General features: G+C 45.7%; 6 protein-coding genes across 7 annotated transcripts; 2 read left to right on the top strand and 4 right to left on the bottom strand.

Annotated features, from left to right (window-relative positions):
- Positions 1-217: 217 nt before the first annotated feature.
- On the bottom strand, positions 218-1,346 carry LOC132797343 (ER membrane protein complex subunit 3). Its single transcript, XM_060809060.1, has 2 exons — positions 1,011-1,346; positions 218-947 (listed from the first exon to the last, which is right to left on the bottom strand). The coding sequence occupies exons 1-2, from the start codon at positions 1,157-1,159 to the stop codon at positions 356-358; spliced, it is 741 nt and encodes a 246-aa protein (XP_060665043.1). The 5' UTR covers positions 1,160-1,346; the 3' UTR covers positions 218-355.
- A 366-nt stretch (positions 1,347-1,712) lies between these two features.
- Positions 1,713-2,267, bottom strand: LOC132797377 (ARL14 effector protein). Its single transcript, XM_060809114.1, has one exon. The coding sequence runs from the start codon at positions 2,187-2,189 to the stop codon at positions 1,839-1,841; it is 351 nt and encodes a 116-aa protein (XP_060665097.1). The 5' UTR covers positions 2,190-2,267; the 3' UTR covers positions 1,713-1,838.
- Positions 2,268-2,306: 39 nt separating this feature from the next.
- LOC132797349 (protein dpy-30 homolog) lies at positions 2,307-3,079 on the top strand. Its single transcript, XM_060809072.1, has one exon. The coding sequence runs from the start codon at positions 2,435-2,437 to the stop codon at positions 2,987-2,989; it is 555 nt and encodes a 184-aa protein (XP_060665055.1). The 5' UTR covers positions 2,307-2,434; the 3' UTR covers positions 2,990-3,079.
- LOC132797297 (nuclear pore complex protein Nup107) lies at positions 3,045-5,923 on the bottom strand. Its single transcript, XM_060808975.1, has 2 exons — positions 3,514-5,923; positions 3,045-3,451 (listed from the first exon to the last, which is right to left on the bottom strand). Exons 1-2 carry the CDS (start codon positions 5,792-5,794, stop codon positions 3,087-3,089), a joined length of 2,646 nt encoding a protein of 881 aa, XP_060664958.1. The 5' UTR covers positions 5,795-5,923; the 3' UTR covers positions 3,045-3,086.
- Positions 5,924-6,232: 309 nt separating this feature from the next.
- On the top strand, positions 6,233-10,923 carry LOC132797309 (zinc finger protein 34). Of its 2 annotated transcripts, none has more exons than XM_060808986.1 (2): positions 6,233-6,667; positions 7,183-10,923. In XM_060808986.1, the coding sequence occupies exon 2, from the start codon at positions 7,200-7,202 to the stop codon at positions 9,792-9,794; it is 2,595 nt and encodes an 864-aa protein (XP_060664969.1). In that variant the 5' UTR covers positions 6,233-6,667; positions 7,183-7,199; the 3' UTR covers positions 9,795-10,923. The 2 variants fall into 2 exon arrangements, with proteins under 2 accessions (XP_060664969.1, XP_060664977.1); XM_060808994.1 differs by lacking the exon at positions 6,233-6,667 and adding an exon at positions 7,101-7,118.
- A 289-nt stretch (positions 10,924-11,212) lies between these two features.
- On the bottom strand, positions 11,213-14,484 carry LOC132797292 (nonsense-mediated mRNA decay factor SMG8). The gene is made up of 4 exons (XM_060808964.1): positions 14,358-14,484; positions 13,238-14,294; positions 13,131-13,177; positions 11,213-13,072 (listed from the first exon to the last, which is right to left on the bottom strand). The coding sequence occupies exons 1-4, from the start codon at positions 14,411-14,413 to the stop codon at positions 11,329-11,331; spliced, it is 2,904 nt and encodes a 967-aa protein (XP_060664947.1). The 5' UTR covers positions 14,414-14,484; the 3' UTR covers positions 11,213-11,328.
- Positions 14,485-14,807: the final 323 nt, after the last annotated feature.

The raw sequence follows: 14,807 nt of genomic DNA, 5'->3' as shown, positions 1-14,807 counted from the left end.
ACCTTAATGCGGAAATAAGAGTACTCGAAATTGCTGATCTAAAAGTACTTGAAGGTATTACAAATCTCTTAACTACTTAATAATAGCAATATATTTATTGCCCTTGGCTGTGAAGTTTATTCAAATGTAATACAGTAAAGGTTAATTATTTGGAAATCTGAAAATAACATAGAATAATCGCAACAACATTCAAACTGCATTCAATTGTAACAAAAAATGTGATAATTCGCATTAAAAGTTTATTGAATGCAAAAAATGCTTGACTAAAAACAAATGTACTTTCTTTTTTTGTTCTGTTAAATTACGTCGATTAAATTTTGCTAGTAGTTTAATCTTAGTTACGCAGTTAACTAGGCTAGGATGCGATGGCTTCATTCGCCATGCTCAACATATCTGCATCGATATTCTTCAACGCATTGTTGTACTCCGTGATCTCCAGTGCCTCCCACTCGGCCTTAAATGCCGCCTTGGGATCCTGTGGCATGGTCATCGCTGCTCCAGTCATAGCATCCGCTTGGGCTTGTGTCTGATCCGCATGATTATTCTCGCCCAGCACCAATGTATAAATGGAGCGCAAGCCAAAGACATTAAGGAAATACCAGGATGCCGACGATACCCAGGCGGCGTCTAATGATGCAAGTTCAACGCCACGCTGTAACATCGGTTTGAAGCGCAACGTCAAGGGGAATGGCACTTTGGTGGTCACGAAACCAGAGAACATCCAATTGATCCAGCCACCAATCACAACCATGGGCAGCACATTGATGAAATTACCCTTGACCATGTCCGTCAACATGGCCGATGAGTTTTGGGCAACTGGAGCACGTTTCTGGGTCTTGAAGTAGCCCGTCTCCTCATTATTGAAGAAGTTCTTGCGCATGGAGAAGGATTGGGCGCTCAAATATTTGCCATTTTCGCGCAGCAAACGGGCGCGTATCATCGCTTGACTGCAAACAGAGTTATTGAGTCAACTAGTTGTCAAATCAATCATAGTTGAACCTTGCGCTCACCTGTCCATGATTTGGGTCATTTCGGCCTTCTTTTGTGTGGATATCAGAATGGAGACATAATGGCGCACAATGCCGACTAGAAATGTGATGAGTACGATGGGCAGAAAGACCCAAACGCGGATATCGGGATCAATAAGCAGTTCCGTCATCTTTTACGGATCTTTGTCGAAGTACTTAACTTAAGTGCAATTTATTAATTAAGTTTTTTTTTTCAGCACCCCGATGAGGGCTGCTCGTTGATAGAGATGTACGTGGTGCTAGCGGTGAAGGTTATCGGCAATCATGACTGTCAGTTATCGAAATACAAAAAAAAGAAATGCTTACTAATCATAAATGAAAAGTATTGCATTCTATATAAATAAGCACACTTTTTACAACTTCAAGCAATTTCGTTGTAAAATAAATAAAATTTGAGGCAGAAACAGAAAAGCAGATTAATCACAGTTTGAAAATAGTTATCGATAAATAAAGTTTTTCCGAATATTTGCATATAATTGCTAAAAAAAAATAAATATTTGATAGTATCCGAAATGTATAGAAGATAATCCCTCCTAATCATGAATTTTTCATTCATTGTTGTAATTATTTAAGTTAAGCATAAATTTTACCATTTCCAAGAATTTCCTCTGAAAATTTTAAATTTGTTATTGAATAAATAAAGCACAGTTTTACAGCACTTCTCGATAAAGCATACTTTGAAACTTATGAAGCACAGTTTTTTATTTATTCGAAATTAAATTTACATACATCTATAATTATTGGACGCTACGAAGAGCTTTTTTATACTGCTAATTTTATAAAACAAAATTGCAATTTAGAGACTCCACTTCACACTTTGCCAGTCATATGTTTGTTTACAATAGTTAGAGCCTTGCCGTCATGATCGAAGCTTTCATAGAAGAATTTACGATTTACACGACATTGTGGACCACAACGCGTAGAGCCACAATTACCACATTCCATCCAGCAGCCATCGCAAAGCTCGTTCATGCAATCGCAGACATCCAAACCAGACGCTCTGATATTACCATATTCATCATAGATGGTGTTTTTGTTGCCGTAGTAGCAGCCTTTCTTTTTGCCTCGCCGCTTCGTTTTATCCGCTTCCCCACCAGTGTTATCGTCTGCTGCCTCTCCAACTTTGCGCTGTGGCCGCTGTCGCAAGCTGCGTGCACTCATTTTAAAACAAATAGCTGCAGCGCTGTGTTGGCCGAAAAATAAAATGTAAATAAATAAACCTAGTTATCGTTATCGGTCGCATGTGACCGTCGCTTATTTGCGGAAACTTATCGGATGGTAGAGCAGATTAGCAGAGTGACCGTGCCAAAGAAAAAAATTAGTTCAACATATGACCGCAATCAACTGGACCAACTGCTGGCGAAAGACGCGACTGAAATTCTTATTGTTCAATTAAATTTGCAACTATGGAGGTCAAGGTCGAGGTTGAGTCTTCAACGACGCCCACAAATACCACACCCACCGCGGAAGCCACCAAAGAAACCAGTAACGCTGCAGCCGCTGCCAACAGTGCTGCACAACAGGCAACAACAAGTCCGGCGGGAAGCGTCGCCGTTTCATCAGCAGCCGCCACTACAACAACAAGCAATACTAATGCCAATAATAGCAATGCAGGAGTTGGAGGAGCTGCGGCCACTACAGTATCAGCAGCATCTAGCACATCAGCAGCCAGTGGACAAGCGCCGCCACCGGCAAAGAAACCAAACAATGCGGCCACAGCAGCAACAACAGCAGCAGCAGCAACGACAGCACCAACGACAGCACCAATAGTACGCAGTGATCCCAGCGCATTGCCAACTCGCCAATATTTGGATCAAACAGTGGCACCAGTGCTGCTCCATGGCCTCCAGACGCTGGCTCGTGAACGTCCCAGCGATCCCATTAAATTCCTGGCCGGTTATCTGCTGAAGCACAGCAATGGCAGCGATGATGTTCAAGCGAGCAATGAGGCCACCACATGAATTAATTAATCCATCTCCCCAACCCAAGTCCTTTAGCATTGTAAGTGATACAAGTCCTTAATAAATGTTTAATAATAAATCGCGCAAAGAAATGTGATTAAGCTGTTATGGGATAACCCCAGGGATCCAGTTTGTTGTTCAGCAGCAGCAACGATGCATCGGCAATCTTGGCCAGCAACTCGGCCAGCTTATGCTTGGTGTACACCTTATAAAGCTGTCGCCGTTCGTCCGCTATCTCATCCGCCAGCCGCACACAACCCGCATAGTCACCGGATTTCAGCAACACCTCGTGAAGCAGCAAAGCGACTTCGGGCAGGCATATGGAGCGTAGCTTCTCCAGCTGCAGTTGACGATGCTCCCAGTGCAGCGAGGCCGCATTCTCGGGCGGCTTGGAGACGAAGGGATCGTTGAGCCAACCCTTCTCGGGAAATAGCAGCACATTAAACAAGGCATCAGTGGTGGCTGTAATGATAAACGTATTACTGAAGTCATTTCATAAATTGTAATTAAAGTATATAATTTACCCTTTGACTGCTCCTTGAGTTTCTGCTGCCAGCGTGCCAGCTCCGAGCGATAAGTTTGCTCTTTGTGCTCCGCATTCATGCGCTCCGTAAAGTTCTCCTGCCCCAACTTCTGGCCGGATTGCTGCGGCGGTTGTGGCTGCGTCTGCTGCAAACGTGTCCACTCATTAAAGCTATTGATGCCCATCAAATAGACATTGTAGCAGAGATACTCCTTGAGACTGCATTCTTCACGCGCCGGCAAATTGTCGAGCGAACCATAGATTTTGATCAGCTGGTTGATGAGGTCATGTGGCACCATGGCAAAGGCGAGACGCACACACTCCAGCTTTTGGCTGGCCAAATAGTGTCGCATCATGGCATTCGCCTGCCAAACGAGTTCGCCACGCTGCTCCATCAGATGCGTTAAATACTCAAGCGATTGAATCTTGCGACGATCCGATGCCGAGACTTCGCCAGCCAGTGGCGCACCTAATGCTGTAGGTGGTGTGCTTGCCAAGCGTATAGTTTCTACCGTGTGCCTGGTGATCTGCTCCACATCCAAACCCGCTTGCAAAGCGGCATCCAACGCAAGTTCTCGCTCACGCTTATTTTCCAATTGCGACAAGAATTTGGAGTACAACTGCACCTGCAGCTTGTTGGACAAACCCGCGGAATAATAAGCAATCTCGGTGGGCTGCTCGCGTTGTATCAACGCCTCCACATAGGCGGCAATGATGCGTTCCGCCAGCTGCTGTTGTGCCGTCTGTTCGATGCGTCCAATTTGCCGCATAAAGAGCACAATGTGCGCCATAAACCTCAATTGATGTGGCTGCAATTGTCCCTGCTCCTTGTCCAGCCAGCGACACATGTGCTGCAACAGTTCGCCACAAGTATCCAAGATTAGATGCTGTTGTATGACGCCCAGTTGTCCTTGTGCATAGTCTCTAACACCGACATCTTTGGCCACATGCAGCTCATCAAAGATTTGCTCCAGCGTCATCTTGCCATTCCAATATTCATCGGGCATGGGTTGATAGCGCTTCAGGCAGCAACCACGAATCTCGCTTTCCACACGTATATCGATCTGCACCTTGATATAAGCCCATAACAGATCCTGCCAGCTGCCCTGGAGCAGCGTCTGCAATGCTCCCAGATGTCCACAAAAAATGCCCGCTGTGGCGCGTGTATATTCATCGTATTTCTTGGAATCCGCCAGCAACCAGGCGCAACGTTTCCACACATCACGTCGTGGATTGCCTTCAATGGGCAGCTTCTCGTGGCCGCCACCGGTTAAGCTGCTGCCATGCTGCTCATAGTTGGGATCTTCGTGCAGCCGCCAACCCTCCAAAATTGCAGCACGCCAAGTCTGTCCATAATGCTTGCAAAGCTTCAGCGCATCTTCGATGTGTCCGCTGCGTATGGCAGCGAAAATGGCCCGCGATAATCGTGCATTATCCTCCATATCGAGGGCATGTAGTGGCTGCTTCTCTCGCACCGGAGCATCAGGATCCAGTTGCTTGCAGATATCGTCACCACGGCGCCCAAACGCAGCGCCTTGCATATTCTCCAGCTGGAACAGTGTGTTCTCCCAGGCCATCATGCGATCGTGCGATTGCAGCGCCATCGATTGATGCTGATGCTGATCATAGCTCTTCTCCAGCCAATCCACAACTAATTGATATTCCCTTAAAGGCGCATTTATGGCATATAGCTGTTGTATCACTTCTTTCTCGCTGCCACCCAACATTGGACCATCCTGCATATCCTCATCCGCTTGCTGATCGTTTTGTAGCAACAGACGATCATAGTAGAGCGCATGAAGCAGACGCCAAGTGTTGATTTCTTGTTTTAACCATTGAATGCTTTGTTCACGCTGCTTGGCACCTTGACTACCGCCCACACCACGTTGCATTTCCAGCTCCAGTTGCTCAACGACTTGGCTGCAAGCTTGGGCCAGCTGTTGCACCACATCCAGCGTTTCGTTGTCGTTGTTATGCGCCTGGAGCACTTCAAGAAACTGGGTGAAAAGTGCATCGATTTTGCTGCGTCCACGATCCGCATCATCCATGTCTTCAAGCATTTGGGAGGTGTCGCCACTCAGGCTGCTCACATCTTGCAATGGGTTATACGTGCTGCGTTGCAGGCGGCTTTGGAGCCCTAGGGCTCCAACACTTGTGTTGCGCAGCATTTCTTGTTCCTCGGGCAGCAGTGTTATTGATAGATTATGTGTCTGATTGTGGCTGGTGCTGTTTAGTGGCTGCCGCAGTAGGCCGCCTCGTCGCGCCTGATACGAACTGTCCATGGCTCAATAATTAAATACACTTTAAATACGTTTTGCTATATAATAAACTAACAGCAAGATTGTTTGGCACGCGACAAAAATGCCGGGACACAAAATTGGCAGTACTTGGGGCAACACTGTTCCGCAAGTGTGACAACACTTTTAGCGGTAAAAAACAGTCAGCAAAATAATACCAGAAAATATACCTAAGTGAAAGGTATGCTGCTCAAAAGCTGCAGCCAAAGTAAACAGCGCAGCACACTTGCAATTTATTAAATATATAAAATATATATATATATAAATATAGGGAAATATTGTGTATTTTATATTACTAGAAACCGTAAATTCAAAGGAATTTTACCTGCCTTCTGTAAATAAAATTAATAAGAGATGCCTATCGAAATTTCGACCGCTGTGTCTGACAGTGTACCACTACTTGTTCGTCATGCTAATTGTAACGTGCAAGCACATCGCAATAAGTAAGCGTCGTTTTGTATTATTTTGTTGTAACACCAATTGTAAAGGACTTGTTTTTTTCTGTTTGCAACCGTAATGTAATTGCTCATGTTTCGGTCAATTGGCCGAGCAGCGCAATTGAAAAGCAAGCAGATAAGTGAATGTGTGCGTGTGAAATGCATAAAAATTGCATCGAACAACAAGAAATATGAGGGACAACAGTCGAATACATTGTGTAAATAAGTAGCAAACAAAAAACAAAAAGAAAACCTGTATTTGATGGTGGAGCAGTTAAAATAATCACATGTATAGTTTATATGAATGCCAGAGCAACGTTAAATGGCAGCTAGAAAGAATTGTTAATACAGAAAAACGCAAGAAGAACGTTATTAGGAAATAAAATATACACACAAGCAAACAAAAACACACAACCAAAAGGTAAGTTGAACCGGAAATTGATTTTTACCCACATATTAAATTAACATATGCATATACATACATGTTTATGTATGCTTAAGTGTTGTTTGTGTGTGTGTGTGTGAGTATGTGATATGTACACACTTAAGTGTGTACTTAGTATGTATGTAGCACAAATAATACTTTTACTTTGTGCTGCGGCTAGCATTACGAGTGCAAGTGCGAGCGAGAGGGTGTTATGAGTGTGAGTGCGAGTACGAGGGGTAAATTAAGTGCAAACAAATAAAGCAAATAGTAATTGGTAATTTGCTGTCCCATTGGTGCAAGCAGGATGCCAGCTGCAAAGTCTACACATTGTAATTAAGCAGATCCCAACTAGCAACATCGAAAGTCTCCACACTCAAGTTCTTGGGTAGTAGATCCAGCAATGTCTACACAGAATTCTATTGTTAGTTGGGATCCTGAATGTGAGGTTAGGTTTGCATGCAGGATATGCAAAGGAATTTTATGAATTAAAGTCTTATTTATGTTTGCAGCCTTATAAACCGCAACGATGGCCGTGCAGCTGAAGAATGCCTATCACCATCTGCCGCTCACCATAACGCCCATACTCTGCCAGCCGCTGTTGACGCCGGCACCGACGCCGCAGCCACCGAAAGCAGAGCCACCAGATTTAACGTTTCATTGCATGTGCTGCTCGGAGTATTTTGTGCATCCCCTGTCGCTGTATCAGCACATGAACAGTAAGCATCCAAATGATACAGTGCAGCAGCAGGATGTAAGGGAAGGACCACACCTAGAGCAGCGACAACGTTTGGCTGCTGAGCAGGCGGCCGAGGATGATACCACTGATTACAGCTGGATATTTGAGCCGCTGTGCGAACTGGAAGTGGCAGCAGAAGCATCGCAACCTGGCGCTGAATCTCCTGAATCGGAGGAGGAGGCGGAAGGAGAGGACGTGGAGCAGCAAAGCGATGCGGATGAGAGTGACAATGATAATGAGAACGATGGCAATGATAGCGATAGTAGCAGCAGTTCCAGCAACAGCAGCAGCTCCAACAGCTCCACCGAGAGTAGCTCCAATAGCAACAGCAACAGCAGTAGCGCTCCCGGCAGCAATTCCAACTCGAATACGCAGCAGAGTTTGATACAAGAGCAACAGAATCGCCTCCAAGAGCAACAGAGTCGCCTTCAAGAGCAACAGCGGAGTCATCAAGAGGCGCAGAGCCGTCTCCAAGAGCAGCAGAGTCGTCTACAGGCGCCACAAGGACGACCACTTGCTCAGAACCTGCTGCAGGAGCAGCAGAACTACCTACAGGAACAGCACAGTCGCCTTCAGGAGCAGAGCCGACAGCAGCAGCTACAGAGTCGCCTCCAAGAGCACAGCTTTCCACAGGAGTTGCATCCGCTGCGTGGTCTGCTGCCCGGTTCGCACCCCAACGAGTATCAGTTGCAGACAGCTGATCCCCGCGAGTCCACCTCCATCATACTGCTGCAACCATCATTGTCGCTCAGCATAACGCCAGTTCCCGTTGCTGCCCCAGCTGCCCTAGCCATGCCTTCCCTTGTTTCTGCTCCACCGTCTGCACTTACGCTGCCCATCAAGCGACGACGCGGACGTCGCAGCAAGGCCAACGTTCTAGGGGATGCACATAGCGCCTCCGCCGTGGCTGCTCAGCTCGGTGCCAATGGTCAAAAGTGCTTTCAGTGTACACATTGTGAGGCATCCTTTTTGAACGCAGGCGATCTTTCCAAGCATGTGCGTTCCCACATCTCGAACAAACCGTTTCAATGCTCCATCTGCCAGAAGACATTCACGCACATTGGCAGCCTCAACACACACATACGCATCCACAGCGGCGAGAAGCCCTACAAGTGCGAACTCTGCCCCAAGGCATTCACCCAGAGCAGCAGCCTAATGGTTCACATGCGTTCGCATGCGGTGCGCAAACCGCATCAGTGTCTGCAATGCGACAAAGGCTTCATCAACTACAGCTCGTTGCTGTTGCATCAAAAATCTCACTCGGCGCCCGTTGAGAGCTTTGTTTGTCCCGAATGCGAGCGGGAGTTTAAGGCGGAGGCGCTGCTGGACGAACACATGCGCATGCATACCCAGGAGCTGGTGTATCAGTGTGCCATCTGTCGGCAAGCGTTCCGCGCCAGCTCGGAGCTGGTGCAGCATATGAAATGCCACATGGGCGAGAAACCCTTCACCTGCTCCATTTGCGATCGCTCCTTCACACAGTCTGGCAGCTTGAATATCCATATGCGCATTCACACCGGCGAGAAGCCGTTCCAGTGCAAGCTGTGCGACAAGTGTTTCACCCAAGCCTCCAGTTTGAGTGTCCACATGAAGATCCATGCGGGCGAGAAGCCTTTTCCCTGTCACATTTGTGGCAAAGCCTACAGCCAGCAGGCGTATCTCAATAAGCACATTCAAGCCCATGCCATGGACGCCCTTCCTAATCCCAATCCTCCGACAGCTATGCAGCAGCATCAACAACAGCTGCCTATGAACAACGTGATGCAGACGCCACGGGAAACCTTGGTGTGCATTGTTTGTGGTGCTCTCCATGCGGATGCCACAGCGTTGGCGTTGCACGTGACACGTGAGCACACGGCGCTGTTGGACAACATGAAGCAAGCGACGTTGCCGCTGGCGCCGAATGCGCAGAGCAAGTGCAGCTTAGTGGAGCGACAAGCTCAACAGCAGGCCTATATGCAGCGTGTGCAGTCGATGTTGCAACAAATGAATCAACAGCAACAACAGTTGCCTGCTATGGATTCGGCTGGGGAGGATGAAGAGGAGTTGGATGAGGAGGATGAGCTGGACGGCGATGACGAGGAGGAGGACGAAGAGGATGAGGTCCAGCAGCAGTCCAATGCAGCAGCGCAGCAAATGGTCAATGATGAAGTCGAGGACGATGATGATGAAGAGGAGGAAGAAGCGGAGGATGATGAGGAGGACGATGAAGAGGAGGATGATGATGTGGTCCAGCAGCTGGTCACGGATGCGGACATGTATTACGACGATATGCCTGAGGATTTTGCTGACATGGAAGTCGGTTGCGAGGAGGAGGTTTGCGGGGATTTCATTGAACACGACGACTTTGCAGTCGAGGAGGAGATCTACAGCGAGGACGTCTAGACATCGACAGCTGTGGAGCAAGTGCTGCACAAGTTGCAATGAGAAAGCGAGTGGATGTCTTGCTTAACTGGAATTCATTGAAGGGAATCCAACTGGACATTGATGTGGAACCCTTAAAGAATCCATAAGGAAATTCTAATTGAAATCAATTAAGTTGTTCCCAAACCATTCTATTTGAATTGTAACGTATTTTTGGAATTCATTTGAGTATTGGTGGACACTATTTTAATTGCGAAATTCGTGTGGAGCTCATAAGAACAATATTCGAAATATTAAGAAAATCTACAAAGTTAAAAAAAGCCTTTAGAAGGTGAAGCTTTAAGGACGTATTTCTGGATCTTCACACATTGTTCTTAGATTTTTGTCTAAATGATAATTGAATGTGGAAATTCTTCCAGCAGCTCAACAACATTTAAAATGAATATCTCGAATTTATCTGCGGAAGGACCGACGAAGGATTCTATAATAATTTAAAAGTATTTATAATATTTTCAACATTTCCAACTGAACAATCAAATTGGAACTCATTAAGAACCAAGAATCTTGATTGGAACACCTTGTTCACTAAGTAATAATTCAGAAGCAACTCCTTGTGGCACTCATGCAGCAGCCTGTGGAACTCAATTTAAAAAATAAGCAACATCTTTTTTTTTTTGGCCATAGTTCTTATTATCACTATTGATATTCAAGCATTATCATTTCAAAACTGCAGCACTATACAGAGCACTGACATCTCGAATTGATTATTATACGAAACCTATTATTAGTTTCTCTCCTCATCTGTCATATCACTCGAAAACTATCCAAGTATTCCTTTATTTATATGTATATGTATATGTCTATTTATATTTAAGAACAATTCAGTTGGAGCTCTGAAATTTTTAACTTACACCAACTCTTAAAAAACATTAATGGTATTATAATTTAGTATTAAGCTACTTCTATGTATGCTGATTTATCTTTGGAATGATCTACACAATATCCAATTGTGGCACATCATTTCCAAATCCCTGCCCCACCAAGCCCATAAGAATTACGAATTTTCACGCATATTATTATTATTATTAAAACTGCTCATTTTAGCAAGAGCATTGAAGAGATTACATTAATCGTTACCATAAACCAACAATTGTGTACATTATTTCGTAGATTTAGTGATGGGAAATGTTTATTTGTAGCTTATGGGGAAAGATCCACGGAAACTGTTATACACGCAATGTATAACATTCTTACTGTGTCTGTTAGAAATCAATTTTTAAAAGATCAATTTGTTATAATTTTCCAAAAGTGGTAAGAGTAGTTGTTAAATTTTCTGTTTTATACAGAATAAATGTGTTACATTCTTACTGTGTTCCCAAGAAAACCACTTTCAAACGATCTGTTCTACAATTTGTTGTTTTTTTTTTTCAAATGTGCGAAGATCAGTATATATTCCCGGTTATAGAATTTTTTAAAATATTTATTGTTATACTAAATTTATGGATATAACAAATTGTTTTCATTATATTTACAAAAGTGCCGTGTGTATAACAGCTTAAAGTCTGGTGAAAGTTAGCCCCGAGAGTTGTCCTGCCTCGTTGCCATCCGCTGCATCTGTTTCGGCGATGCCAAACATGCCAGCAAGCAGACAACCACCCGACATAATCTCATCAGTCTCCAGTTTTTGGGGTGGAGCAATGAGCATATCATCACCCTGATACACATTCGGCAATCTCAAGATCCAATAGGCGCTCTGCGACAGACGCGGCAAGATATTGCATCCCAGGGTGAAGGTATACTTGCCCACCAGCACCTTGGGATCCAGAATGATGTTAACTGGCGCCTTGGGCGTTACCACATGAATGCGCATCAGTTGGGCCAGAAAAGTGCTTTGACCGCGACACGGACAGGGGAAGTACAATGGCATATTGTTGTTCACCACCTTGATGCAGGTGTCGCGTTCAATGTCGGCACCACCGCGCAACACACGATCCGGACTGCACATCATAAACCGATGGCCACGGGAACACTCATACTCGAAGCCCACAAAGATCTTAAGTGCCACTCGATCGCCCTGTTTGCGATAGCGTTGCGACTTCTTGTGATTGAGTTGCTGTTGTTGTTGTGTTGAGTGCTGCTGCGATTGCTGTGGCTGCTTGTGCGGTTGCACGAGACGCACATGAACATCCCAGGGGAGCAGAAAGTTGGCACCCGATAGAAAACCACTTTGGAAATGCTCCTGCAATCCGGTGTTGTGACTATAAATGGAACTGGGTCCAACGCAAGCCAACGACCAGCTGGGAAACAAGGGCAGCAGCTCGCAGCCACTCGAGATGTGCACCAAGCCAGGCAAATACTCCGTGGTGGACGCCAGTTCATTGAGCTGAGCTGGCGGCTCCGTTGACTCCGCTTGTGATTCACAGCACTCATCAATGACGGTGTCGTGTTTTAGCTGCAGCACAAGCTCACTGCCACTGGAATTGCTCTGACTGCTGTGCGTGCTGCTCTGGGTGCCCAGGCTGCTACACATCTGCGAGCTAATCTCCGTGGAGTCTTCCACTTCGCCCTCGCGCAACGAGTCACCAAAGCCCGCAATCGACATGTTCAAGTCGGAGCCATACGTGGCAGATAAAGGTTGCGAGCAGCCATTGTTAAGCGAATGCTGTGGCTTCTCTTCCTCTTCTGCTTCCAGTTGCTGCTGCTGCTTTCGTTCATCCTCTTCCACTTGTTGCGAGTTGAGCTCGCTTTGCAGCTGCTCCTCTGCAGTAGCTGCTGGCTCATCCCTGCCTTTGCTTTGCAGCAGAGATGGAAATGCCGCCTCAAAGGCCGCTGCTCTATATTCGCTGCTCGATGGCGCAAATACAGGGAACTGGAACTTTTTCACCTTCACACACAGATTACACATGCTGGCCATGTGTTCGTAGTACTCGTAGTTCGCTTGGCGCAGCGTAAACGGATCCTCACGTCTGCCTTGTGTGCGTCCACAATTGCAACTTGAAATGTGCACAACGCCGCTGCAATGCTTCTCATGTGGCAGCTCTTTGGGCTGTGTGCAGGGATTGCCACGCAGACTAAGCTGCTCGCATTGCTGGCGACCATCCTGCCAAAACTTGGCACACACCTCGCTTAGTTTGAGCAGCGCTGCCTCCGTATAGGGACCGCGTCCTTCGTCCTCTAGCACAAGCTTGGCATCTGCGAGCAGTTGCTGATGCATGGAGTTGCCATAAATGGCAGGCGCTGCATGTTTATAACAAGAGATGCCCTTCTTCAAACCCAGCTCGCTCAGCTGGGACCAAAATCTGCAATGGATTAGCGTCAGCAAAAGGTATTGAGGCAGTTAAGACTAAGACTAATTACTTTCTTTCGTAGTTTAAACACTTTTCCAGGCTGCTCAAATAGCATTGCTGCAATACGAAGACAGTTAAAGTAAGGTGAATATGGTATAGTAGTTAAACGAAGCTTACATATGACACGTTACTGCTGCTGTAACCTTCGACTTGGGCATTCTGCAGCAGCAGCTGATGCAAACTGGTCGATTCCTTGTGCCAATTCTCATATTTCATTAGCACACATTGTGCTGTAAACGGTGACAGCTGCTTGAAGCTGCCCCGATCGAAGCAACCGTCAAGTGCATCCTGCACATGACGTTGCAGAAATAGCCAAATAGTATGCTGCTCTCGATACAACTGCTCCTCGGATTCTTTGGCTTCGTAGAATTCGCCGTAAGGTTTAACAAACCCTTCAAAGGGTGCCAACGCAAGAATTTCCAAGTCTTCTTCCTCCTCTTTGGCATCGGGCTTCAACATAGTTTGCTGCAGTTGTTCAATGGCGCATAGCAAATGATCCGGTCGCAGCTGCTCGTATGCATTGAAGAACACAAACTGTTTGTTGTTGGGCAACGCCAGTAGCGAACTGTTTGGATTATTGGTGATAATGTTGTGCTGTCGGAGCAACTCATATATGCAATCTTCGGTGCGAAATTCATAGGCTGAGATGGCTTCACGGGTCTGCTCCTCATCGGCTGGATAATTCTCGAATAGAAACAGCATACGTGGCGCGCACAGACGTCCACGTTCACCTATCACATCGTCACCGAGCAGCTGTGGCAAAAACTCTTGAACTTGCTGCTCCCACACAACCTTCAAGAGTTGAAAAATGGTAACCAAAGATGTATCAAAAGTTAGTGATGTTTCTACGTAGACTAGTATGTGGCAAATGTGCAGCGCCAGCAGCATAGAACGCACGAATCGACAACGCATCTGCTCGTAAAAGCTATCGAACTGCAGTGAAGTCTGCTGGAGCAGCAGCTTCGTCATTACAGCTTCATCGTGGGTGGTCTGAAAATGCAGCAGCAGCGTATTGGTGCCGGGTTTGTAGTAACATTGTATTTGGCCATCTGAGGGAGACGTCGGCACATCGGGTTCCATGTCAAAGGCGCACATTTTGTTGGCCTGCGCGCATTTGGAGCGCCCAATGACGCCAACGATTACCAGCGATTCCTTGAGCTCAGCTAGCAGCGGCCTAATTGAATATTTAACATAACATTATTATTAAACTTACGCCTGTGATTTTGTGTCATCTTACGCTACATCCTCGGGAGTTTCCGGATACTGCCAGGTGTAATATTTGCGATAATTCATCTTGCCGCATGCCAGAAAACAAAACAATTCCCAAACGTAAACAATAGTAGAGATGTAACCATAGTGGAGACACTATCGATATATTAATGTATCACTGCAAACAAATGTTGTCGATATCTCGCTTTGTACTGGTTCGATAACATTCGATTACCTACGCGCCATTGGTTATCGTTATTTATATTTAAATTCCCTTTGGACAATAAAACTCAACCAAATTGTTTGTCTAAAGCAATTTGAATTTTTATTGTAATCTTTTGTCATTTATAAATTATTCTTCAGCAAACCTTACAGCTTTTCCATATGCCAAAGCGTGTGTGTATGTGTTTGTTTCAGTTTCACACTGTTTGGTTTTCTTTATGATAAATGAGTTGGTAAGTGCATGATTAAGTATAAT

The sequence above is a fragment of the Drosophila nasuta genome, chromosome 2L (genome assembly GCF_023558535.2).
Source record: "Drosophila nasuta strain 15112-1781.00 chromosome 2L, ASM2355853v1, whole genome shotgun sequence".
Lineage (NCBI taxonomy): Eukaryota > Metazoa > Arthropoda > Insecta > Diptera > Drosophilidae > Drosophila > Drosophila nasuta.
Note: the sequence above shows the minus strand (reverse complement) of the source record. Positions and strands in the feature narration are given on the sequence as shown.

Excerpts from the sequence above, each read along its gene's own strand:
- LOC132797343 (XM_060809060.1), bottom strand. The coding sequence starts at position 1,159 with ATGACGGAACTGCTTATTGATCCCGATATCCGCGTTTGGGTCTTTCTG. Across the intron at positions 948-1,010 it reads ATGACCCAAATCATGGACAG|TCAAGCGATGATACGCGCCC; the intron begins GTGAGCGCAAGG and ends CTCTGTTTGCAG.
- LOC132797297 (XM_060808975.1), bottom strand. The coding sequence starts at position 5,794 with ATGGACAGTTCGTATCAGGCGCGACGAGGCGGCCTACTGCGGCAGCCA. Across the intron at positions 3,452-3,513 it reads ACTCAAGGAGCAGTCAAAGG|CCACCACTGATGCCTTGTTT; the intron begins GTAAATTATATA and ends TTATCATTACAG.
- LOC132797377 (XM_060809114.1), bottom strand. The coding sequence starts at position 2,189 with ATGAGTGCACGCAGCTTGCGACAGCGGCCACAGCGCAAAGTTGGAGAG.
- LOC132797309 (XM_060808986.1), top strand. The coding sequence starts at position 7,200 with ATGGCCGTGCAGCTGAAGAATGCCTATCACCATCTGCCGCTCACCATA.
- LOC132797349 (XM_060809072.1), top strand. The coding sequence starts at position 2,435 with ATGGAGGTCAAGGTCGAGGTTGAGTCTTCAACGACGCCCACAAATACC.
- LOC132797292 (XM_060808964.1), bottom strand. The coding sequence starts at position 14,413 with ATGAATTATCGCAAATATTACACCTGGCAGTATCCGGAAACTCCCGAG. Across the intron at positions 14,295-14,357 it reads GAAACTCCCGAGGATGTAGC|GCCGCTGCTAGCTGAGCTCA; the intron begins GTAAGATGACAC and ends ATATTCAATTAG. Across the intron at positions 13,178-13,237 it reads GCAGCAGTAACGTGTCATAT|CAATGCTATTTGAGCAGCCT; the intron begins GTAAGCTTCGTT and ends TTCGTATTGCAG.